The sequence below is a fragment of the Oryctolagus cuniculus genome, chromosome 17 (genome assembly GCF_051225735.1).
Source record: "Oryctolagus cuniculus isolate XC-2025 breed Fujian yellow rabbit chromosome 17, ASM5122573v1, whole genome shotgun sequence".
Classification (NCBI taxonomy): domain Eukaryota; kingdom Metazoa; phylum Chordata; class Mammalia; order Lagomorpha; family Leporidae; genus Oryctolagus; species Oryctolagus cuniculus.
Window position 1 is genome coordinate 14,461,930 of NC_142883.1, and position 22,810 is coordinate 14,484,739.

General features: G+C 52.7%; 2 protein-coding genes, 1 long non-coding RNA gene and 2 other non-coding genes across 11 annotated transcripts in view; 2 read left to right on the forward strand and 3 right to left on the reverse strand.

Moving 5' to 3' along the window:
• Nucleotides 1-9,071, forward strand: part of TEX2 (testis expressed 2) — a 124,546-nt gene extending 115,475 nt beyond the window's left edge. For 5 of the 7 annotated variants that reach the window (XR_011383425.2, XM_051825828.3, XM_070060470.2 and 2 more), the window contains 4 exons: nt 1,484-1,609; nt 2,958-3,167; nt 5,561-5,681; nt 7,405-9,071. Coding sequence is in view for 6 of the 7 variants with exons in the window: in XM_051825828.3 (XP_051681788.2) it covers nt 1,484-1,609; nt 2,958-3,167; nt 5,561-5,681; nt 7,405-7,527 (580 nt within the window). In the remaining variant the exon portion in view is untranslated. The remainder of the gene's footprint in view (nt 1-1,483; nt 1,610-2,957; nt 3,168-5,560; nt 5,682-7,404) is intronic. The other 2 variants (XM_070060473.2, XM_089316797.1) reach the window with 1 other exon arrangement.
• A 1,097-nt stretch (nt 9,072-10,168) lies between these two features.
• Nucleotides 10,169-10,300, reverse strand: LOC127484544 (small nucleolar RNA SNORA76). The gene has a single exon (XR_007911606.1). It is a non-coding gene; the product is annotated as a small nucleolar RNA SNORA76 (small nucleolar RNA).
• Nucleotides 10,301-10,328: 28 nt separating this feature from the next.
• On the reverse strand, nt 10,329-10,753 carry LOC103351596 (uncharacterized). Its single transcript, XR_519350.5, has 2 exons — nt 10,673-10,753; nt 10,329-10,452 (listed from the first exon to the last, which is right to left on the reverse strand). It is a non-coding gene; the product is annotated as an uncharacterized LOC103351596 (long non-coding RNA).
• Nucleotides 10,524-10,593, reverse strand: LOC127484527 (small nucleolar RNA SNORD104). Its single transcript, XR_007911588.1, has one exon. It is a non-coding gene; the product is annotated as a small nucleolar RNA SNORD104 (small nucleolar RNA).
• An 11,349-nt stretch (nt 10,754-22,102) lies between the features above and the next one.
• ERN1 (endoplasmic reticulum to nucleus signaling 1) overlaps nt 22,103-22,810 on the forward strand; it is a 95,050-nt gene continuing 94,342 nt past the window's right edge. Inside the window, exon 1 of the mRNA XM_008271709.5 lies at nt 22,103-22,308. Within this exon, the coding sequence (XP_008269931.3) occupies nt 22,255-22,308 (54 nt within the window). The 5' untranslated portion in view covers nt 22,103-22,254. The remainder of the gene's footprint in view (nt 22,309-22,810) is intronic.

Consider the following 22,810-nt stretch of genomic DNA (forward strand, 5'->3'; position numbering starts at 1 on the left):
GTCATCCTTGGTGGTTCTCAGCTCTGATGGTCTTCATCCCAAGACCCAGTTGGAGCTTTCCAGAGAATCACGCTTTGCAATGCATACTTTAAAATACAGGAGCTCTGTGAGGGCTGTCCATCCACAGAGCACTCAGAAATGGCCCTAGGACCAGTAAAGGCACAAAAGCAGCTCCTGGACTAGCCAGGCCTCCGAGGCAAGAAGGAAGAGGGTCTGGGGCCAGGGACTGCAGAGGGAGTTTCCCTTTAGCTGTTGGCTGTGGCTCTAACGGTGCAAGAGCCGAAGTCAGGGAGGATCCATGTGTACTGCCAGCACGCCACTGGGCAGATCCTCTTACAGCCGGGCTCGTGTTGCAGCCCTGCCCTCCCAGCTTGCGACGGGGGCCGCTGTCCGGCCTGCATGCCCACGCTGCTCGTCCTCTCTGCCCTTGGGTGTCCTAGGCCCCACTGGTCAGAAGTTGACTGCCCCCGTGGGCTTCTGGTGGCCCGGGGCATCAGCAGAAACCAAAAGAGGGCAGCTGCAGAGGAAGAGGGCCTGGGCCCTGCTGCCTTCTGCCCAGCCAATTTTGTCCTTGTCCGAGATACGAGAGCCAGTCTCTGCTAAGTGACATTTGGTTGCTCGATGTGTCCAGAAGCTATTCTGTGCCTTGTTCACTCTGCCCCAGTTAAGGCCCCCAGCCTCAGAGACTGGGCCTTGAACATTCTCTCGGATACAATGCCACAGTCCAGGAAGGGAGCCACCTTTGGTGGTGCCAAGGTTTGGCCAGGAAGCCCCCGGAGCCCCTCAGAGAGGAACCTCGACCACTCACCCTCCAGACAGCCCCGATGCCCTGTGCCCTCAGAAACAGCCTCCTCCGTGGGGGGAGGAGGAGCGACATTGCTCTGCGCTGAGGCCTCAGTCCCCTTCGTGAAAGCACGGGCTTCACAACTGGGGCCTTCTCTAAGCAGCTTCCTGGGTTCTTGTATCAGCTGCCTCCTGGAATCCCTGAGACTTTGCCTGTGGCTGCTGGTGCTCTCAGTGGTCCTCAGGAGACAAAGGGCAGGGGCGGGGTAAGACGCCTCCTTCATTAGGAAGGAGTTGAGTCAAAACCAAGTCGGGGCGGAACTGAGCCAGAAAGCCTCCCAGTCATTGAACTCAGCCGAGGTCCAGGGACTCGCCTGAACATCTCCCTCATCAGCGAGACGTGGTCACAACCCCCTCATCGCCGTCACCTCACCCCTGCAACCATCGTTCTTCCCATCCGCCTCCCACTCGGTCCCAGCTGTGCTCCTGACGAAATCACTGCGTTCTGTGTGGAGCCCCAGGGGCCGCGCGCCGTCCTGCACTCTCGGATGGAGCCCCTTTGGTGGTGGGGTGGAGCGGATGCCAACGTGTAGCAGCTGTGATGTCTTGGCCCGTTGTGGTTGAGTGTGCGTGTGTGTGCTCTTTGTAAGCAGAGCTCGGGCCACAGGCAGGCTGCAGTGCTGACTGTCCCCCTGTTCAGTTGCAGGCCCAGGGCGTACTGCCTCGCCGACAGTGATGAGGAGTCTTCCAGCGCTGGCTCCTCCGACGAAGACGATGCTCCAGAGCCCAGTGCGGGAGACAAGCAGCTGCCCCCGGGAGCAGAAGGGTGAGCAGCCAGCTGGGAGTGAGCCCTTTTTCCCCTCCCTCATCTGTGACCTTGCTTCTCTCTGCGTGTTGATTGGAGTGGGCGGTTTTCACCTTAATACCTGATGTCAGTGACTGGATTAAAGTCCAGGCCCCAGAGCTTTGTGAAGACCTGTGCCGCTTTCCTTACTTAAGAGGGTCCCAGCCAAGATGCCTTTCTGCCGCCCTTTGAGTACATAGCAGAGGACTTGAAGGGTGTGCTCGTTCGAAGAGCCATGCCCCGGGGTCAGAGGGAGCAGCCTCCAGGCCTCTGGCCCTGGTGCCAGCTGGGTCCCACCTGCTGTGAAAGCTGCTGCTTCCTGCAGAACTGAGCTCTCGCAGGGCTCCTCTGGTGGCCTGCAAAACCGTGAGCGAGTGAACTTCTCTTGTGGACCACAAGCTTCACGGGGGGGCTCTCTGCCTGTTGCTTAGGTCAGTGTTTATTAACCAGCCAGCTCCACGAGGATCTGTTATTTATATGGAGCTGAAAAAGCTCAAATTTGAAAGAAGCCAAAAGCTTTTCTAAGAACATTATCACCTATTCCCTTTCTAAGCCCTACAGAAAATGAGAAGTTAGAGGTTTGGGAAGTTGGTGCTAAAGTTAATGTGCATTGTTTAAAATGTAGCCCTTAACCTTCTTAAGAATGATTGCTTTTCCCTATGTATTCACATGTTATTCCTGACACCCTGGGCTGGGGAAGATTTTAAAAAGCAAAAAATCTTTGCTTTTCAGGGGGCAGGCACAGGGTAGACATGACCTGACCCAAAAGCATATTTTCTTGGCCAGCCAGAAGGTCAGTTTGGTGTAGTATTTCCTTTAAGAATTGCCAGGCCCTCTGAAGAGTGGTGGTCCCTGAGGGCTGGTGTGACAGCTCTGTAGGCAGCGGTTGGTTACTGTTTGTATACCTGGGGTTGCAGCGTGAGACACTGGGTCAGTGCTGGAATAGTAGGGGGAGGAGAGGCGAGACCCCGTCCCCGTGCGAGGACTTTGCCCAGCTCTCTGCCATCAGGACTTGGCCTCAGGCTGCTGTTCATCCCTTCTTGGTGTGAACAGCTCTCCACTGGGGTGCTGTGGCTCCCCAAGGGCCTTTTACCAATGTCTGAAGAAATTTGTAATTGCCACACCAGGGGGTGTGTTACTGACATGTGATAGGCAGATATCCCATAATTGTCAGGACAGCCCCCTCAGTATGGGATTGGAATTGCCCGGTCCAAAGCGTGGCGTGTGCTGGGGTTGAGGGATGTTGCTCTAAAGCAAGGTCAGTGAAGAGCCACGGGCTTGTGTTTGCAAGAGCAAAGCTCGCTAACGTCCCCATGTCCCTCATTTGAAGGTACGTTGGAGGGCATCGAACAAGTAAGATTATGAGGTTTGTCGATAAAATTACCAAGTCAAAATATTTTCAAAAAGCAACGGAGACTGAGTTCATTAAAAAGAAGATTGAAGAGGTCTCTAATACGCCCCTGCTGCTGACTGTTGAAGTACAGGAATGCCGAGGAACCTTGGCCATCAACATCCCGCCGCCTCCCACCGACCGAATATGGTGCGTAGAGGGCGCTCAGGGACCTTCCGCGGGACCCTAATAGTCCCAGCCTACTTGACCTTGAGATTTTGGGACGAACCCCTGGGCGGGAGCTCTGTCAGCCTTAGCACTGATTGTAAATCTCATAGCCCTTCTGTTCTGTGAATGGTTCATTCACACTGAAGAATTGGTCTTCATGTTAAAGAAAGTGAAGTTTAAAGGAAGTTAAAGTCAATACACAAAGTTTATGAGATGAGCAGCTTCTGTCTGTGGTCTTCCTCCCCCCCAAAGCCAGCTCTGGCACCAAGAACAATACTGCCGTTTGTAGACAGAGCCCTTGCCGTCTGCCTGCCGGATGCGGCCTGTGTCAGGTCCCCCTTGACAACTGGGGAGCCCACCTCCAGCAGAGTCTGGGCAGTCAGGGACTTCTGGGCCAGACCTAGATGGCGAGGAGGCCGGAGTGTGTGCCCTTGGTACATGTGGCAAGAAGTCTGTCCGGCGAGTTGGTTCTCAGCCCCCACTGTATGTTAAAGTCACCTAGGGGATCCCATGTTGTGATGCAGAGGGGGGAGCCATCACTTTCAACGTCAGCATCCCATATCCAAGCACTGACTCGAGCCCTGGCTGCTCTGTTTCCTACCCAGCTCCCTGCTAATGTGCCGAAGAAGGCAGCAGCAGATGCCCCTGTTTTGGGGCCCCTGTCACCCACGTGAGAGACCAGGCTGAGTTCTGGCTCCTGGTTTCAGCCTGGCCCAGCCCTGGCTGTTGCAGGCGTTTTTAGAATGAAGCAGGGGATGGGAACTCCCTGTTTCTTCCTCTCTATCTGTAGCTCTTTCAGATAAGTAAATAAATCTTTTTAAGAAATCACCTGGGGACTTGCCAAAAATACAGATGTGCCTGGGACATCCACAGGGTCTTAGGAGAGGGAGGTGGCGATTAAGCCAGGGACGAGAATCACGGAAATAAAGTATTCATGGGCCCATACCCGGGCTTCATATCTGTGAATCTCAATTCCAAACTGCCATTCCAAGTCCTCTAAAATGGGTGTAAATGTATGCAGTGGTGCATCAGAGACCACACCGTGCTGTAAACTGTCCTCAAAATAAAAATACCACACTGCGGCCTGGCGCGGAAGGAGGCCAGTGTGGGCCAGCGCTCCCGGAAGGGGTCGTCAGGAGAGGGTTTCTGAGTTGAGTGACCATCTATGAGGCTGGTCTTCCCCAGGAAGACTTAACAACAACCTGTTAGAAGAAAAAAAAAAAAAGCAAAAGCCCAGAAATAACGACGTTAATACCTTACTGTGCGGCCTCCCAAACCTGGGGAGATAAAAACAGTTTGCATGGGCCGGCGCCGCGGCTCACTAGGCTAATCCTCCGCCTTGCGGTGCCGGCACACCAGGTTCTAGTCCCGGTCGGGGCGCCGGATTCTGTCCCGGTTGCTCCTCTTCCAGGCCAGCTCTCTGCTGTGGCCCGGGAGTGCAGTGGAGGATGGCCCAAGTGCTTGGGCCCTGCACCCCATGGGAGACCAGGATAAGTATCTGGCTCCTGCCATCGGATCAGCGCAGTGCGCTGGCCGCGGCGGCCATTGGAGGATGAACCAATGGCAAAGGAAAACCTTTCTCTCTGTCTCTCTCTCTCTCTCACTGTCCACTCTGTCTATCAAAAAATAAAAACAATTAAAAAAATTAAAAAAGCATTTCCTTAGTGAGCATTTGGCATAGTAGTGAAGATGGTGCTTAAAATGCCTGTATACTAAAAATTAAAAAACAAACAAACAAAAAAACAGTTTGCATGTAAGAGCTGATACAACATGACTTCCCTGGCAAGCGTTTCTGTTTGTCAGTTACAAATGCCACTCGCCTGGGAGATAGAGTGCAGGCCGCAGGGTGGGCAAGTGTGTTCCTGACCCCTGGAGAAGAACGGGAGAGCGTGGACAGCAGTTGGCCATCGCTGGGTCCTAAGCACAGCGTGGCGGGCAGGCTCCTGTTCTCAGATGGTTTTGAGGGCACACAGTGCCTTTTCCAGGCCCTTCGCTAGCAGTCCCGAGCGCCAGTCGGTCCCGTCGGAGGCCACGAGGAGCGTGTGTGGGGAGTGCGGTGCAAGCGGGCGGCGGACGTCGTCCGTGGTCAGGGCGCGGCGTGGGCACTGGCCCCGCTGGTCTCGGCGGCTCTGCGGCAGGTGCTGCCGGCACAGGCCGCTGCGTGTGCTCTCTGTGGGGCTCTGTAGCACACAGGTGGCTTTCAGGACAGCAGAAAGGAGAGGGGTCGTTGCCACTTTAGGAAAAACCCCATGCCCACGGCCTAGCCTGGCCCTGCCCGCAGTGCGTCCCGGCCGGCCCGCCGGGCATGGGCGCTGGCAGAGTGGCCCCTCGCGGGCATTTCTCTGCGTCTAAACGTGGCGATTCTCTTCAAAAAGGTACGGCTTCCGGAAGCCACCGCACGTGGAGCTCAAAGCCCGGCCGAAGCTCGGAGAGAGAGAGGTGACCCTCGTTCACGTGACGGACTGGATAGAGAGGAAGCTGGAGCAAGAGTTTCAGGTAAGCCCGGCCCAGCCCGCGGGCTTGCCGTGGGTCGGGGTCCCCTCCCGGGTGCGTGCAAGACGGCGCTAAGTAGCCGGCGGAGGAAGCCCCAAAGGTGCAGGCGGGTCGGGAGGCAGCTGCTCCCCCGTGCCCCGGGCTCGCGCGGGCCTGGCAGTGGCCAGCGAGTAGCCCGGCCCGCGGTGGGGAAGCTGCCGCCTGCGCCCACCCCCAGAGCGCCTTCTCCAAGCCTGCTTGCCGCGTGCTGCCACCAAAGATGCTGACGGCTGAGGCCCTGCCCTGAGCGAGTTCCATCACATTTTCTGAGATATTCGAGGCACGGCTGTCTTGTAGATTTTATGCATTAACAATTTATTTGCCTTGTGGTGAGTCTCATTTTTGAAAATGACCTGCGTGCTTCTTAGAGTGGTGTGTTTTGAGTTACTGCCTTTAAAAAAAATGGAGTTTTCAAAAAGTTCATGAAAGATGCAATTATGAAAAAAAAAACTATACAGTTTATCTTTTAATTCCATAGTTCCATGAGTTTTATAATTATCTTCATAATATTATTTAAAAACTGGAATGAAATACAACTGATAACCAGTTTTGTGAAAAGCTTCCTTTTATCACGAAATCGAAAGGTATTGTGAACTAGTTGGAGAAAGAAGCTTTTGGCTTTCTCTTCTATCCCTAAGCCCATCATTAGGAATTTGGGTAGGTCATCCCCTTTAGAGGGAGAGGGGGCAGAGGTGGGTGCCTGGCGTTTTCTGAGACAGGTCGGGAAGTTGGAGGGAAGTTGCAGCGCCCTCGTGTGGAGACCCAGTGCTTTCACTGATGTTTGGTAAGAGCCTGATCAGAGGGCACCGCCGAACTTCACCTGGAAAGCCGTTCTATGAACAGACGGGCGCGGTGCCCCGCCCTCAGCCGCTCGGTGTCCTGGTGTGTTCATGTAGCAGGATTTCTTTCAGAGTGTTATGAGGTGCTGCTGGTTTGGAAAACAATACTAGTTTACAGTTCACTGCTAGGATTTGAAAGCATAAATTCACTTGGGGTGTGTATTCTGACCATAGTAATTTGCAAATAGGGTCAGCAGTTAAGCCAGTTCTAAGTTAATGTTGTTTATCAGTTCATGTGAGTGATTTTATCGTATGTATATGAAATCAAAGGCTGCGCTTGCCACAGGGTTGGTCTATTAGGTTCTTGTATTCAATCACTCTGGTTCCTCTACTCTTTCTAAATTAAAGCGTCTTGGAGGAATTTGTTTGGAATGTATAGGAAATGTTTCCCTATTTTTAAAAGTGTGTCTAGGCCGGCGCCGTGGCTCAATAGGCTAATCCTCCACCTGCGGCGCCAGCACACCGGGTTCTAGTCCCAGTCGGGGCGCCGGATTCTGTCCCGGTTGCCCCTCTTCCAAGCCAGCCCTCTGCTGTGGCCAGGGAGTGCAGTGGAGGATGGCCCAGGTGCTTGGGCCCTGCACCCCATGGGAGACCAGGAAAAGCACCTGGCTCCTGGCTCCTGGCTCCTGCCATCGGATCAGCGCGGTGTGCCGGCTGCGGCAGCCATTGGAGGGTGAACCAACGGCAAAGGAAGACCTTTCTCTCTGTCTCTCTCTCTCACTGTCCACTCTGCCTGTCAAAAAAAAAAATTTTAAAAGTGTGTCTAAAACATAAAATTATCAGAACAAAGCAGGGTGACAGTCTGACAAAGCATTCTCCCATGACTGTTCTTTAATGTCTTCCTACAGAAAGTTTTTGTCATGCCAAACATGGACGATGTTTATATCCCGATAATGCACTCGGCCATGGACCCTCGTTCCACTTCCTGCCTCCTGAAAGACCTGCTTGTGGAGGCTGCTGATCAGCCGTGATGGGTCAAGGTCGAGTGCCCAGTATTACGAGACCTGGCTCAAGGTGTGGGGTTCTTGGCTGCCATCTTTGCTGTGGCACTGGCCTTTTCTTGTGCCACAGCTACTGTTTCTCAAAGGATGCTTCTGCCCTCTGCCTGCCGGTGCCCATTCCACTGTGAGGTGTCATTTCCCACGTCCAGTGACAGGTGTCTGGATGGCCTGCTGCAAAGCTTGGACTTGGCAAAGACTGGAAGAGTCATCATGGTGGGTCCAGACATTACAGGTGACTCACACCATGGCTGCTTTGTCTGCCAGATGTCACAGCAGCCAATGAACACACGAGGAGCAAAGCTGTACAACTGGAAGGCTCCCGTCCTGGGCTCCTCCCAAGCTCCCCTCAGCAGCTGGTGTGCGGTGGAACTTCTTGTCACTTCTACACTTTGTAGGCGATCACAACCCTCCTGAACTGCAGAGGTTGTCACGTGTGGTAGTGTGGAGGGTGGGAGCAGCATTCTGTGAGCCATTTCACTGGTGATAAAGACATAGGCATAGCAACTTTTCCTACTAAATTGTGCATTTTGGAAGCAAGTAGCCATAGAACACACACACACACACACACTATCAGCTGGGGTGGGGACAGTGGGATTTGTATGTGAACATCAGGCAAAGCCATGAGATCAAGCCTTTTACCAATGAGGTATAATCACCTGGTTTCTAACTAGTCCTGAGTGTTTTCCTGACACCATGAGCATACGTGAAAATTTTAAAACACCTGCATATGACTCACTTGTTTCTCTCATGTGGATGGGGTGGGGCCAGAAACCTAGCTGGCATTTCCTGGGTTCCAAGAGGCTTTACATAGGAATCTAAACGCTTGTCCTTCTAGTTGGTTTGGGCTCATTTTGCAGGCAGTTTCCTTTAATGATAGCCAAAACAGAGAACTGCTAATTATTTCAAGAGTCAAGACCCAAAGTTCGCTCAACATCAAACACTACATGATCTCAAAATGAACATGTGACCCTTCTTCAATGTTGCCAACTTAATTTTGTGCATTTGTGTCAGAATGTTTAGTTTACAAGTTTGGGGGCTCTATTGTATAATTTGCTGTTTAAAAAGTAAACTTAATAGTTTTTTATTGTTAAACGCTGCAGTCATGTCAAAATTACCTTGGGGTAACTTTTGATAATTTACATCTGTGGACAAAGCTAATAGTGGTTTTTTAAACAGCACCTGCCTGAACATGACTTTAAAGAAATTAATATATTGAAAAAGTATATTTGAACTTTTGATTATTTTAATCGCACCATTAAAACATGACTTAAATTATTGGACCATTCCAGTCTGTGTACTGTTCTACTTTCTCACTGTGTAGCTGACTTGTGTGTCAGAGTCCGCATGTCTTGTTCACTGGTCTTTATCATTTTTGTGCAATAACTAAAGGCAAAGGACTAGATGCACTACTGTGTAGAGATTACACGACTGTACCTTATTGCACTTGAACAGTATGTGGGAATTTACAATCGCTTGCATTGTTTCACAAAATAAATATCTCATGTCAAATACTAGGCAAGCATCCAAGTCATTTCTACTAAATGCTTTCAGATGAACGTCTCACAGGGCAGTAGCTTTCATTTACTGAGTGGTCACCAGTGGAGGGTGCGGTTAGGTCTGATTCAGGAAGCCATTCAGACTCCCAGAGCCATGAAGCACAACAGCTTTAAGGGGAAAAGGAGACAGAACTAAAGATTGGTAACTGGAGGCTTGCAATTTACTTGCTATTCGGTGCAAACAACTCTTGGTGGTATGGGTCTGAGGTCGAGTGCCGCTCGGCCGCCATAATGCTGCCTTAGTTCTGAACCCCCCTCACTTGCACACCCTTTGCCTTACCGCTGCTGCCCTGTGCATTCCCCTCAGCTGGGAGAACTAATGGCAGGCTGCGATCATGCTGGGCTAACCGAAACCTTGTTAACTTGCCCAAAGCTCGGGCAGTTGACCCCGGACCCATTGTTTCTAAGTAGGTCGCAACCAGGGGTTAGCACTTGTCAAGGCCCAGGCCGGCGCTGTGGCATGCAGGCCAAGCAGCTGCGTGGAAGCCAGCATCCCCACGTGGGAACCGGTCATTTCCCGGATGGACCACTTCCGACCCAGCTCCCTGCTAAAAGCTGAGGGAGATGGGCGAGGTGTTTGGGCCCAGCACCCACACGACAGATCCGGATGAAGCTCCTGGCTTCGGCCTCGCCCAAGCAGCGATAGCTTTTGCCATCCGAGGAGTTAAACCAGCGGATGGAGATCTACGGGTAACTTGGCCTTTCAAACAGCTCTTAAAATGTGAGGCAGTTACGTCCACCTGCTGGTCCACTCCCCAAATGGCCACAGCGCCGGGAGCTTCTCCCAGCTCTCCCATGTGGGTGCAGGGGCTCAACAGGACCATCTTGTGCTTTCCCAGGCAGAGCTGGAGGGTGAGAGCGGCAGCCGGGACTCGAACCGGCGGCTCATGCAGGCGCAGACTTAGCCCACAGCGCCGGCCCCTGATCTTTCAGAGATCCAGCCCTTAGCTTCCCCAGGGCGTGGCTGGCTTCCGTCCCCTCCCAGGGCCCTCCCCGCGCGGCCCCCGGGATGGCGCAGGTCCCCTCGCGCGGAAGCCGGGCGCCAGCCCCGGCCGCCCTGTCGCTCGCGGTTAAAAGGGCGGCCTGCGAGGTACAGGCGGCCCCAGTTATGGGCGAGCTCGTGCTCTGGCGCTGCAGCCTGACCCCCGGCGCCACGCGCAGGCGCGACGGGGGCTCAAAGGCAGCGCGTGGCGGCGGACACACGGACACCAGCGATGAGAACAAAGTCCTTTATTGAGAAGCTCGGAGGGGTGGGCGGGGGAACTTGAACCTGCGCTGGGGCTGATTCAAGTCCGACTTCTTCCTGCGCTGGGGCGGATTCAAATCCGGCAGCCGGGACCTGCAAGAACCACAATGGGGGTTCAGGGAGGGCTCCCACCGCCCGCAAGCCTCCCCGCCTCTGCCGCGGCTGCTCAGACTCCAGTTCGCATCACCCGCATCAGCAGTCTAACACGTGCTTTAATTTGGATGTCATCACCGCCGACCGCCCGCTCGCCCTCCACCCTGCTCCAGGCCCAGCGCCCCAGGCCGGAGCTGCCCTTCAGCCACCGGAACCTCACCTTCCTACCGTCGCAGTCTCTGAAAGGACAGTAACCCGCAAGCACTTTTACTTAAAGGAGCAGACCGGAAGTGATTGGGCGGGCCCTCCCGTTTTTTAGCCAATAACGAATGAAACTTCCGACCATGTGACTGCATGGCGGCCTGATGATTGGTCGTACTCTCTGGGTCCTCCTGAGTATAGAGTGCCCACATGCTAACCATAGAGATGGGAGCCTAGAGCAACGCAGGTAGACACGTTGAGTGAGTCTGAATCCTTCGGTGTTAGCAGCTCTCTACAGTACACTAAGGGAAATTTACAGACCACAGGAGACAAGCAATTCATGGCTAGCAGGAGGTATTCTGTGCCATGAGCGAGGCTACGAACTGAGGTTACACAGATGAACAAAACCTTCAGGAGTCAAGTAACGTAATAGAAAGAGCTTTATAACCTCAGTCGCTTAACTTTCTTGAGCCTCATTTTCTGAAAATTTAGGAATATCCCCCCACAGTTGCAAGGACTAGGTGAATTAATGTCAGCCAGCCAGCACATTGTGAGTGGTAACCAAACGTATGTTTGATAGGACTGGGGTGATGGGGCAAACTGTGATGGCAATACTTCACTGAATGCTAAAATGCAACTATGAGAAGCCCAAAGCAGAGAGGCCGTGCCTGGGAAAGCGCGAAGTGCTTCGCAGAGTTGACTGCGTGCGTTTTGGGAGCCCAGGCCCTGTGCTGGTCCCTGGATGTCCAGGGAGATGAGTAAGGACGCGGACCGGCCCTCCAAGACCTGGCTTGACCTGGAGAGGGAACTCTGCCTGCCTACCGCCTTCCTGCATTTTCCTTAGAAGTTCTTTTCCATTTGGGGCAGGCACTACCGTTAGCACACCGCTTAGGAGGGCCCCATCCCATATCAGACGGCCTGGGCTCCAGTGCTGCCCTGCTTCAAATCCAGCTTCCTGCTGATGCGCACCCTGGGAGGCAGGAGCTGATGGGTTAAGCACATGGAGTCCCTGGCTTCTGCCTGGAGCACTCGCTCTCTCTCCTGCCTGCCTTTCAAATAAAATGAAAATTAATTTAATTTTAAAATTCTTCTTTGATCCAAAGCAGTAACTGTTTTGACCGGGGCCCAGCACCCTCTAGATGCTCTTTTTCTGCGTACACTGCTCTTCTGCTCACAGGTATTGCGTCATGGTGGCGTCTCTACATTGGGAAGTGTATGCAGGCTTTCTTTGTGACCTAAAATATGATCAGTTTTTATGTGTATTCCACAGATTCTTGAAGATGTTGTCACTATCGTGTAAAAATGTAATATGAAATATTTGTTAACCTTAATTTGTTGTAATGACATTGTCGACATCTTTATTTTGTGTATTATATATGTGGTTAGAAGTGTGTGTGCTCTCCTTGATGGATAGGCACGGGTTAGCATTATGCTGCAGGAAAGGGCGCTGTGGCACGGCGAGTTAAGCCACAGCCTGCAACACCAGCATCCCACGTCAGAGTGCTGGGCTGAGTCCTGGCTCCTCTGCTCTGAATCCGGCTTCCTGCTGATGCACCTGGGAAGGCAGCAGAAGTACCCCTGCCACCTGGGTTGGAGACCAGTTTGGGGTTCCTGGCTCTTGGCTTTGGCCTGGCCCAGAACTGGTGGTTGTGGCCATTTAGGGAATGAACCAGAGGGTGGAAGATCTCTCTGTTATTCCCTCTCTCTGTCACTCTGCTTTTCAAATAAATAAATAAATCTTTTTAAAAAGGATTATACTCTGGGGCAAAGTAAAGCTGCAACCTGCAGCCCTGGTATCCCATATGGGTGCTGGTTTGAGTCCTTGCTGCTCCACTTCCAATCCAGCTCCCTGCTAATGCACCTGGGAAAGCAGTGAACGATGGCTTGGACCTCTGCACTCATGTGGGAGACCGGGTGAAGCTTCTGGCTCTTAGCTTTGGCCTGGCCCAGCCCTGGCTGTTGTGGCCATTTCGGGGAGTGAACCAGTGAATGGAAGATCTCTCTCTCTCTCTCTCTCTCTCTAATTCCACCTTTCAAATAAATAAATAAATCTTAAATAAAAACCCTAAAAACTAAATTTAAAAATATTATGCCTCAGATACCAGATTCCTGCGAGGAATCAGAGCGACGGGAGTTCTGCGTCATTGCCCTGTTTGGGAGTGATAGTTGGGGAGCCATTTTGAGTTAAACTCACCATATGACCCAGCAGTCCCTGGGTCACAAGAAAAATGAAAACTTAGGTTCACATAGCATCCCGTGTGTGAATGCTTATAGCAACATTGTGTTTCATCCCCCCAAACAGGAAGCACGCAAAGGCATCTCAGTGGGTGAATGGATAAGTGAACTGTGATCCATCCTTACCGGGGGACACTACTTGGCAATGAAATGGAATGATTGACGTACGAAATACTAGGAAGACTCTCAGAGGATTATGCTGTATAAAAAGGGGCCAGACTCAAACACTATATAATTCCTTCATACCGCATTCTGAGAAAGACAAAACCATGGGGCTGGAGGATAGGCCAAAGGGTTTCTAGGGTAGGGAGCGTCTGACCACACAGGGGCAACAGGAAGGCATTTTTGAGGGGGCTGCTGTTTTGTACTTGACTGTGCTGGTGTTTACATGCCTGCGTTTGTCAACACTCACAGAACTGTTCACTCACGTTTTGCTGTGTGAGATTGTAAAACACATTTTTTAAGATTACGCTTCAGGTGCTTTTCTTCATTATTTCCAATGTTATTCCCTTTGTATATTTTGAGGCTGTGCTGTTTAGCTCGGAAAATTTTATGCTGGTGGATTATATACATGTATAATTTAGAATGACGTTGAGATATTTTTGTCTTCTGTGTGGGTTCTGGTTTGTAGTACATTATCCCTGATTCTTCCGTCTCTTTTTTTGTCTAATACAACATTGCCCATCCCATTTTTTAACCTTTTTTGCATCACTTTTTGCCTTTCGTGCAAGGCATACAAGGATTATGTTTTGTTCATGAATGGACTATTTTCTCAGTGTGAAATTGACTTCTTTATCTCCAGTAATATTTCTCCTATTAAAGTCAAAGTGCCCGGCCGGCACCGTGGCTCAATAGGCTAATCCTCCACCTGCGGCGCCAGCACACCTGGTTCTAGTCCCGGGCAGGGCGCCGGATTCTGTCCCGGTTGCCCCTCTTCCAGGCCAGCTCTCTACTGTGGCCAGTGAGGGGGGCATCTGGGGAGTGAACCAGTGAATGGGTGCACTCTCTATCTACCTATCTTGTCTGTCATCTATGTATCATTTACCACCACTCTGCCTTTTTTCTTTTTATTTATTTATTTATTTATTTATTTATTTTTTGACAGGCAGAGTGGACAGTGAGAGAGAGAAACAGAGAGAAAGGTCTTCCTTTTGCCGTTGGTTCACCCTCCAATGGCCGCCGCGGCCGGCACGCTGCGGCCGGCACACCGCGCTGATCCGATGGCAGGAGCCAGGAGCCAGGTGCTTCTCCTGGTCTCCCATGGGGTGCAGGGCCCAAGCACCTGGGCCATCCTCCACTGCACTCCCTGGCCACAGCAGAGGGCTGGCCTGAAAGAGGGGCAACCGGGACAGAATCCGGCGCCCCGACCGGGACTAGAACCCGGTGTGCCGGCGCCGCTAGGCGGAGGATCAGCCTAGTGAGCCGCGGCACCGGCCCCACTCTGCCTTTTTTAAAAAAAGCATGGAGTGGGATTTCTAGGGCAAGCATGTCAGGATGACGAAAGACGAGAGAAGACAGAGAACTTTGGAATCACTGCTGCCAGCCCCGTGATTTCCTTCTACAGGCTGGTGCGGGCATATATGGGGGGGTGGGGCGGGGAGCTTGAAGGGCCAAGAGTGGAAGGGACTAAAAACATCCTGTATGATTTCTTCTGCTTCCCTTTTTGCCTCTACCTGTCTCTGCCTCTCTTCCCTGCTGCTCCAGATGAGGATATAGCTTCTTTCCTCTTGTTCTCTCAGCAAAATTTTTTTTTTGACAGGCAGAGTGGACAGTGAGAGAGACAGAGAAAAAGGTCTTCTTTTGCCGTTGGTTCACCCCCCAATGGCCGCTGCAGCTGGCGCACTGTGCTGATCCAAAGCCAGGAGCCAGGTGCTTCTCCTGGTCTCCCGTGGGATGCAGGGCCCAAGCATCTGGGCCATCCTCCACTGCACTCCCTGGCCACAGCAGAGAGCTGGCCTGGAAGAGGGGCAACCGGGACAGAATCCAGCTCCCCGACCGGGACTAGAACCCGGTGTGCCGGCACCACAGGCGAAGGATTAGCCTAGTGAGCCACGGCGCCGGCCTCTCTCAGCAAGTATTTTAAAAGTCCCTCTTCTGGGCTTGATCCTGTTCTGGGCACTGAATAAATAGTCCCTGTTCTCGGGCATTCACAGGGTCATTGGGGGCGAAACCCACAAAAAGCCTACTTCCTATGCACTTTGTCTATCTCTTTCATCCCCCTTTCTACCACAGGGCCTTCTGCAGGTATGGGTGTGGGCAGGGCAGGTCAAAGGAGAAAGAGAACGCTCCCTTACTGAGAGTTGGCCACGGACCAGGTGTCAACATCAGGTGCAGGCATAGGTGGTCTTTTCAGTTCAGTTTCCTCAGAAATCCTGGGCGTTTGGTCCAGTGGCTAAAATGTCACCCAGAACTCATGCATCCCTTATCAGAGTGCCTGGATTCAAGTCCCAGCTTGGTGCTGACCCCAGTGCCTGCTAATGCACACCCTAGGGAGCAGCAGGCAATGGCTCAAGTGCTTGGGTCTCTGCCACCTGTGTGGAGACCCCGCTCCTGGCTTTGGCTTGGCTTGGTCCCCACTGTGGCAGGCATTTGGGGAGTGAACCAGTAGATGGAAAACCTCTCTGTTGCTCTCTCTCTCTCTTCCCATCCCTTTCAAATACGATGAAAATACACAATAAATAAAACCAAAAGAAATCCTGAATCAGCATCATCATCAAGGCTTATGGGTTGTTAAGTGCTAGAAACCCAACTCAAAGTAGCTCGGGTAAATGTGGTCTGGTTGACTGGGGAAGGGCTGGGTGGGCTAATCTCAGGTCAGCTGGAATTGGAACTCAAGCTTCTACGGGGCTTTCTGACTGCAGAAAGTCAAATCTTTTGACTTGATTTTCTTTATAGAATGGAGCCTCATACCTCTTGGTTTTGCCATCAGAAAGGAAATGAGTCTTGTTGGAATCAGATTAGGTTCAAGCCTACCCATGATTAGATAAAGTTGGCTCATGGGTAGCTGTTTTGATTAGGTATTCCTGAACAGCAAATTACCCCATGACTCAATGATTTAAAACAACAGTTAATTTGTTCTCTCTCATGGCCCTGTGAGTTTTAAGTGGGCGTGGTTAGGAAGTTCTTCTTGCCTATGTGGTATCAGTCAAGGTCATCTGGGACTTGCTTGGGCTGGAGCACAACAAGATGGGTCGTCTCGATGGCTGCCAGCTGGGCACTCAGCCGGGGGCTGTTGACCTGGGCAGTCCCTTCTCCATGTAGCCAGTGTGTGGCTTGGGCTTCTTCCAAGAGAGAGCATCCTAAGAGTGAGTGTTCTAAGAGATGGTGAGCTGTCAGATGTCTTCAGATCTGGGTAGAGAAGTCCCAGAAATGCCACTTCAGGTCAAAGCCAGTCACAGAGCCAGTCAAGATTCAAAGGGAAGATAAATAAGTTTTACCTTTTGATGGGAAGAGCAGCCTGTGTATCTAGGAGAGGAATTGTTTGGTACCATCTCTGAAAACCAGCTGTCATGAGAGGCTGAGATGACTGGACCAGTCTGGCTACACCTTCCAGACTACCTCACCGTCTTCTGGCTGGGATGGCCGCGATTTCTGTTCCCTGGCCACATCTGTGGTCCCACCTTCAACATGGTAGGAGTTAAGCAAACGTTTGGTAGATGCTGCTGAATTCCTCCTTTCTGGTCTTGTTGGAATCACTGTACAGTCAGATGCTTCCTGTTCTGCCTTGCAAGGTCTCTTCTGTGGGTTTTGTCCTTTCATGACTTTTCTCGTTACAGACTAAGACCAAAATAATCCTTGCCCACAGTCTCGTCGCAGCCTCAATGCCTGGCTTTCCCCTATCTTTCCTCCAAAGCACGTTAGTCATGTCTTGCTCTGCTGCCCAACGGAGTCCAGCCTGGCCTCAGGGTGCCTCTCGCTCGCTCCCATCCTGCCTGCCGCCCCGGCCCCATCTCCTCCATGGAGCAGCCAAGCACCAGCTTCTGGAAGACCACCCAGTGCTTTCCTTTCCCCGGGCCCTTGTTCAGATCCTCCCTGTCACCCTAGAATGTCCGCTTCTGGTCAAATCTGCCAAAAGGCACAGCCCAGACGACACTTCCGCTCTTCCCCCGCGCCTCCTTCAGTCCACCGGCTGGTCTCTTTCTTGACCACAGTTCTGTTTCTCCAGTCTGTTACCACCTTCTCGCACCTACCACAGCCGGCCTGTGTCCTTGTTATCTCCTCGCTTGTCCCTCTTACCAACTTGTGAACTCTTTGCTATTCCCTGATGGCACCAACTCTTTGTGCTTAGAAACCCTCAATGCTGTTTGTTGAAAGAATGAATGGCAGGTAACCAATCATGGAGGGGTCAAAGACTGAATCATTAGCCCATTAAATTATGGCAAAAGTCCTTTTTGGCTCTAAGGCATGGTATATAAAATATGGAGTTGGAGTTTGCCTAGGGAGAAAGGAGCGAGAATAGGTAAGGTCTCCCCATGAAGCCTTAAGAAACACACTTCATTCTGGAAGGATGAAAACAAACAAAAAACAGAAAATGGTGATGTCCAAGGAGGAAAAGGTTGAGAACTATTGACACACCTGAACTGAAGACAGGCCAAGAGAAAAAAGGAGGAAGCTCAGCCCCTGGCATTTTACAAGAGGAAAAATATTTATGAGCTGCCTCAGAGAACTTTCCAGAGAGTTCTGTGGAAATAAGCCAGACCCCGGGGGATTAGGAAGGGCTGGCCAGGGAGGAAGTGGGGCTCTTTGAGAGGACTGCCACTTCCACATTGGCCTGGGCTGGCCCCGAGGATGTTAATATAAACTGGTGACATTTTGGACAATTTGCCATGGTGGCATAGAGACTTGGCGCAAATGTTTGTGAAATTCAGCAGCTCAGAGGCAAATGAACTAACAACCAGTCAGGATTAGTCTGAGCTACCGCACGGGGCAGAATGCACTGTTCCTGGCCACAGGAGGGCTGCTGCATTCCGGACGTTCTTCTGTGCAACCCCAAAGTGAGATCAGGAGACTTCACCTGCTATTTGAGGCAGTGCCCTCCCCCTCATTGCCCTGTGTTTGTACCAATTTGTGGTTGGTATTAGCATTCCAGGGACATGCCAGTCTGGGCTATTGCCTAACTACATTTCCAGGTCCTGTAATAGTACTGTGGACAGGGACAAGAGTAAGAACCAGCTACTGGGACCGCTGTTGTGGCACAGCGGGTTTAGCCACAGCCTGTGATGCTGGTACCCTATGTAAGTGCCAGTTTGAGTCCCAGCTGTGGCTGCTTCTCTTCCAATCCAGCTCCCTGCTAACGCACCTGGGAAAGCAGAAGATGCCCCAAATGCTTGGGTCCCTTGTCAGGTGTGGCACACTGGGATGGAGTTCCAGACTCCTGATTTCACCATTTGGGAAGTAAACTAGTAGGTGGAAGATTTCTCTCTCTTTCTCCCTCTCCTTCTCTCTCTCCGTAACTCTTTCAAATAAATATGCCTTAAAAGAAAAAAAAAAACACACCCAGCTAATGGTGGCACATGGTGTAGGTCTGGAGTTAGCTAGGCTTTGAAATTAAATAGCTAGCTGGGTTCTCATCAGGGTGCACCTCCTACCAGCTGTGTTACCCATCGGACTGTTCACCTTTCTGAAGTTTAGTGTGTATCATCTGTAAAAAGGAGCCAAGAACACCTGCTTCAGAGAATGTTGTGCAGATAATATGAGATGATCCTATCAAGTATGTATTTGCACATTTCCAAACAATGGAAAGCAGCCCCAAATTATTCACCTTGATAATATAATAAAAATAATCCCTTTTACAATATAAGAAAGAATGCCCAAGAGTGGGGGGGGGGATTCTGTGATAAAGAGAAGTTCTTAGAACGAGTGTCACAATCTTTTTCAAATCCAGTCATCCTGGAACAGGAAGGGCCAAAGTTCTATTTACCCACGAGCCAACGTGCGCGCAGTAATAGCCTTTCACATTTCCCTGAAACATTAGGACAGGAAGGAGAAGCAAATTTAGCCTGGTGCCAGAGGCTCTTGCTCCATCATTTCATTTGTCCCATAACTACCCGACACGTGCTTTAAGTTTGCTTGCAACTGGCCACAGCAGGGAGGAGGATTTATTCTAAGGACAACGTTCCCTTGAGACAGTCTTTAAGCTGTCAAACAAGACCTCCTTTTCTGGATTTATGAGCTTTTTCTTTTAAGTCTCCTTCTTCAAAAATAGCAACCCTCTCCCTCAATAACTACCTGCAAATCAACCTCACACTCATTTTTAAGTGCAGTTTTGAAGGCTGGGTCAATTTTTTCCACGAGAGGGCGACATTTGCTAAAATAAACAAACGGGATTAATGGCCCCAGGGATTAACACAGGAACTCAGGAGTGAGCTGGGGGCCCGGGAAACTTGGCTGCCTCCTCACCTAAGGAACTGTAAAACACACAGGTCTCTGGGCTCTGTCCCTGGATACTCTGAATCAGCAGGGGAAGGGTGCACTGGAAGGTGTTGGAAATCTGTTTTTCAGAGCTCTCCAAATTGGGAACCACAGATCGAAGAAAAAAGAACATACGATGTTGTTATCTCACTTTTGCCCAGCTCCTCGGACAAACTCAGGCCCTGCTGCCACCTTTGTTGACTGATGCATACACGTCTTCGAACTTGGTGGCAAGAGGGCCTATCTTCTCTCTAAGACCACAACCTTGGTCTTTTTAGCGGGTATTATTTAGTGTGATAGACAGAAAGGTCATTTACTGCATATTTTCAGGTCTTTTTATATGAGCAAGCCACTTCAAAGGCTCCCTACAAAATATCTCCGTTTCTGTTTGTATTTTTTTAGCCAGGTTTTGCTGTATCATAAGAAGCGGTACTCAGCTGCGCCATCAGTAAAACCGGTGCTCCTCAGTCTGAGTTGCCAGTTAAATGGAGAAACACGAGTGACATGAGGACTCGTGAAGTCTAAGCACTGCCTAACAGCTACCTAAGAGATTCCAAGAACATAGAACAGTGCCGTGGAGGCCTGGAGATTCGATCTGAGGTCAAGATAAGTGTAAGAGAACTTCAACAAAAATGGGATTAAAAGACAAGATTATTTTGGTGCAAAAACATTCTTGAAATCCATGCAGTATTTTCAGAATATGTATTTCCATAAAGTTTTTTCTTTTTTGAAGATTTGTTTATCTACTTACCTATTAGGCAAGAGTGACAGAGAGATCTTCCAATCTCTAGTTCACTCCTCAAACACCTGCAATAGCCAGGGCTGGGCCAGGCCAAAGCCAGGAGCCTGGAACTCCATCCAGCTCTCCCATGTCCGTGGCCAGAACCCAAGTACTTGGGCCAACACCGGCTGCCTTGGATTAGCAGGAAGCTGGTGGGAAGCGGAGTGGCCCGACTTGAACCAGGCACTCATATGGGATGCGGATGTCCCAAACAGCAGCTGAGCCTGCTGTACCACACCTACCCCTCTGCGAGCTGCTCGGCTGCTGTAGGGAGACAGCTGCTTATTAGAGTGACCCCCTGGGGGAAGGGGGACTCCGTGGGCCCAGATGCGCTCCTCCCCAACTTGCATGCCGGCAGATGACTCTTACAGGAGCAAAGGTACCTGTGGGGGAAGGGGCTCCAAGACCCCTTCTCTATCTACCTGGTCCAGGCTCCTTGGAACAGATATTTATTTTTCTTTCCAGATCTTTGAAACTGATTCATGAGTCACATCGAGGTCAGCGTTCCGCTTTGTGTTCTCTCTGCTGCACTTACAGGGTCAGGGTGACATTTTGCATTGTAAAAGGGCCACCCAGGTTCCAGCAGGCCAGCCATCACCCCCCCCCCCCATCTCCGAGGAAAACCACTGGAGAGGGGATGTGAGAGTAGTGTTTGTGTGTCAGCTTCTCCTTTCACTGAGGCACGTGGGCTCACAGATCCTGCTGTCAGCTTGCAAGAGGGACAGGTAACCTGTAAAGAACTCCTCCCAGTTTCGGGGCGGGAGGCTCCTGCCTGGGCATCCAGCCGCCGCCCTCAGGAGTGCTGGGGCCTGTGTTCCCACACCTCTGCCAACCCAGACCTCTTTGCAGGTGTATCTACTGCCCAGATTCGTCCTGCTCTTCAGTGGCACCAGTAGGAATTTGTCCCTTAACAGGGGCCTGGATGAGGGGGTGAGGGATGGGGAATTCTATCCACGAGGTTCGGGTTCCCCAGGAGCATCTCTGGCTGCTGTACTTGGATCGGATTGACCCAGAGAGCCCGTGGCTGGCATTTGCTGGCTTCCCACACTTCTTTGCTGCTTTCTCCAGCATTGCTTAGTCGTTTTGCCCAGACCAAGAATTGCCAAGAAATTTTAGAGAAGTTGGTGTCCACTTTTTCTTTTTCCTCCCAGCGTGATATTTAAGACATTTTTTTTCCTTGGGCTGCGAATTTTACTCTCTTGTTACAAACATGTCCTTCCTCCCCGTCTCTGGCTGGTGGAGGGCAGCCCCCAGAGACTGAACAGCGGCGCGGCTCTTTCATTCTGACAGCTCTGTGACCTTCAACTTGACCTTGTGCAAGTCTTCAACACAGCCAGGCCCCTCAGCGAGTGAGTGGTGGTTCAGGTGGTCCCAAGCTCCTGGAAGCCGCGTCTTCACATGTCCCAGTAAACACACGAGGCGGTCCGCGCAGCTTGCGGTGGGTGACTTGGTCACGGTTCACTCCAAAGGGGAACTGACGGCTGCTGGACACGACCGAGGGGGAATTCCTGAGGGCCTTCGGGGCATAGCGGGCGCAGCTGGAGGACCCCGGGCCCCGAGCCCGGCGCCGGCTGCCGGAATCTCCCTTCCATTGCCGAAATCCTCGCTCCGGAGGGCGCTTCCTCAACCTGGTGGCTGATCTCACCTCGGTAGGAAGATGGAGACGGGGGTCCCGGCCTCTCCCGGATCCAGTCACGCGGTGGGTCCCTGGGCAGAGTCAGTGGCGCCGCCTGAACATGTTGCCGGTCTCCCCCAGTTCTCGGACAAGGCCCTGGAGTCAGTCGTCCAGCGCTCCCACCCGCCTCATGCCGCAGCCAGGTCCACCTCTTCAGCCGCCGCTGCCAGCCCAAGGCCCGGAGCACCCAGGCCCCGCCCCCTAGAGGCTTCGCCCAGGGCCCCGCCTTAGGCTCCGCCCCACCCGGCCATAGGTCCCACCCCTAGATCGGGCCCGCCCCGCCCCGCCTCTTAGCCCCGCCCCGACCGGAAGAAGCGGCGGTGCCGGGCGCTTATAGGGCCGGGAATGGGGGTGCCGCCGCCACCTAGTGAGCTGTGCGTCCGCTGAGGCGCCGTCGCCGCCGCTGCCGCGCTGTCGTCTCGGCGCCCCCGCCCGTCCTCCGACCGCGCCGCCCCCGGAGCCGGCCAGCTGGGCCCGGAGCCAGGGCCGCGTCCCCACCATGCCGGCCCGGCGGTTGCTGCTGTTCCTGGCGCTGCTGCTGCCCAGCTCTGGGGTGAGTGACCCGGGAGGGAGAGCGGCGTGGGGACAGCTCGCGGCGGGCTGGGTCGTGGCCGGGGGAGGGTCGCTGCGGCCGCCGGGGTCGGAGTTCGAGCCGGGAGCGTGGCTGCCGCCCGAGGCCGAGTGTGTCCCGCCTGGCCGCTGCCGGGGCGTGGGAGGCGGCGCGGGCCGGGAGCGCTTCCCCGGAGCAGTCGTGGCCGCAGCCGGCCACGCCGAGCGTCCGCCACCCCAGCGGCCTCGAGGCCGGCGCGGCTGTCACAGGCAGCGGCTCCAGGAGCGCCGTGGGCTCCGGCGCAACTTCGTGGCGCTGTGGGCGGCACCTCGGCGTCTTCGGGAGACCGGGGGCCCCCGGGAGGCCGCCCACCTGCCGGACCCTCCCCTCACACAGGTGGGCGCCGGCTCTGCCCGGCAGTGGCCGCGGAAGAGGATGTCCTGTTTTCCAGTCCTTGACCGGACTTTGGGAGAGGGGCGCAGCAGGGCTGGGTGCGCATTCGCGC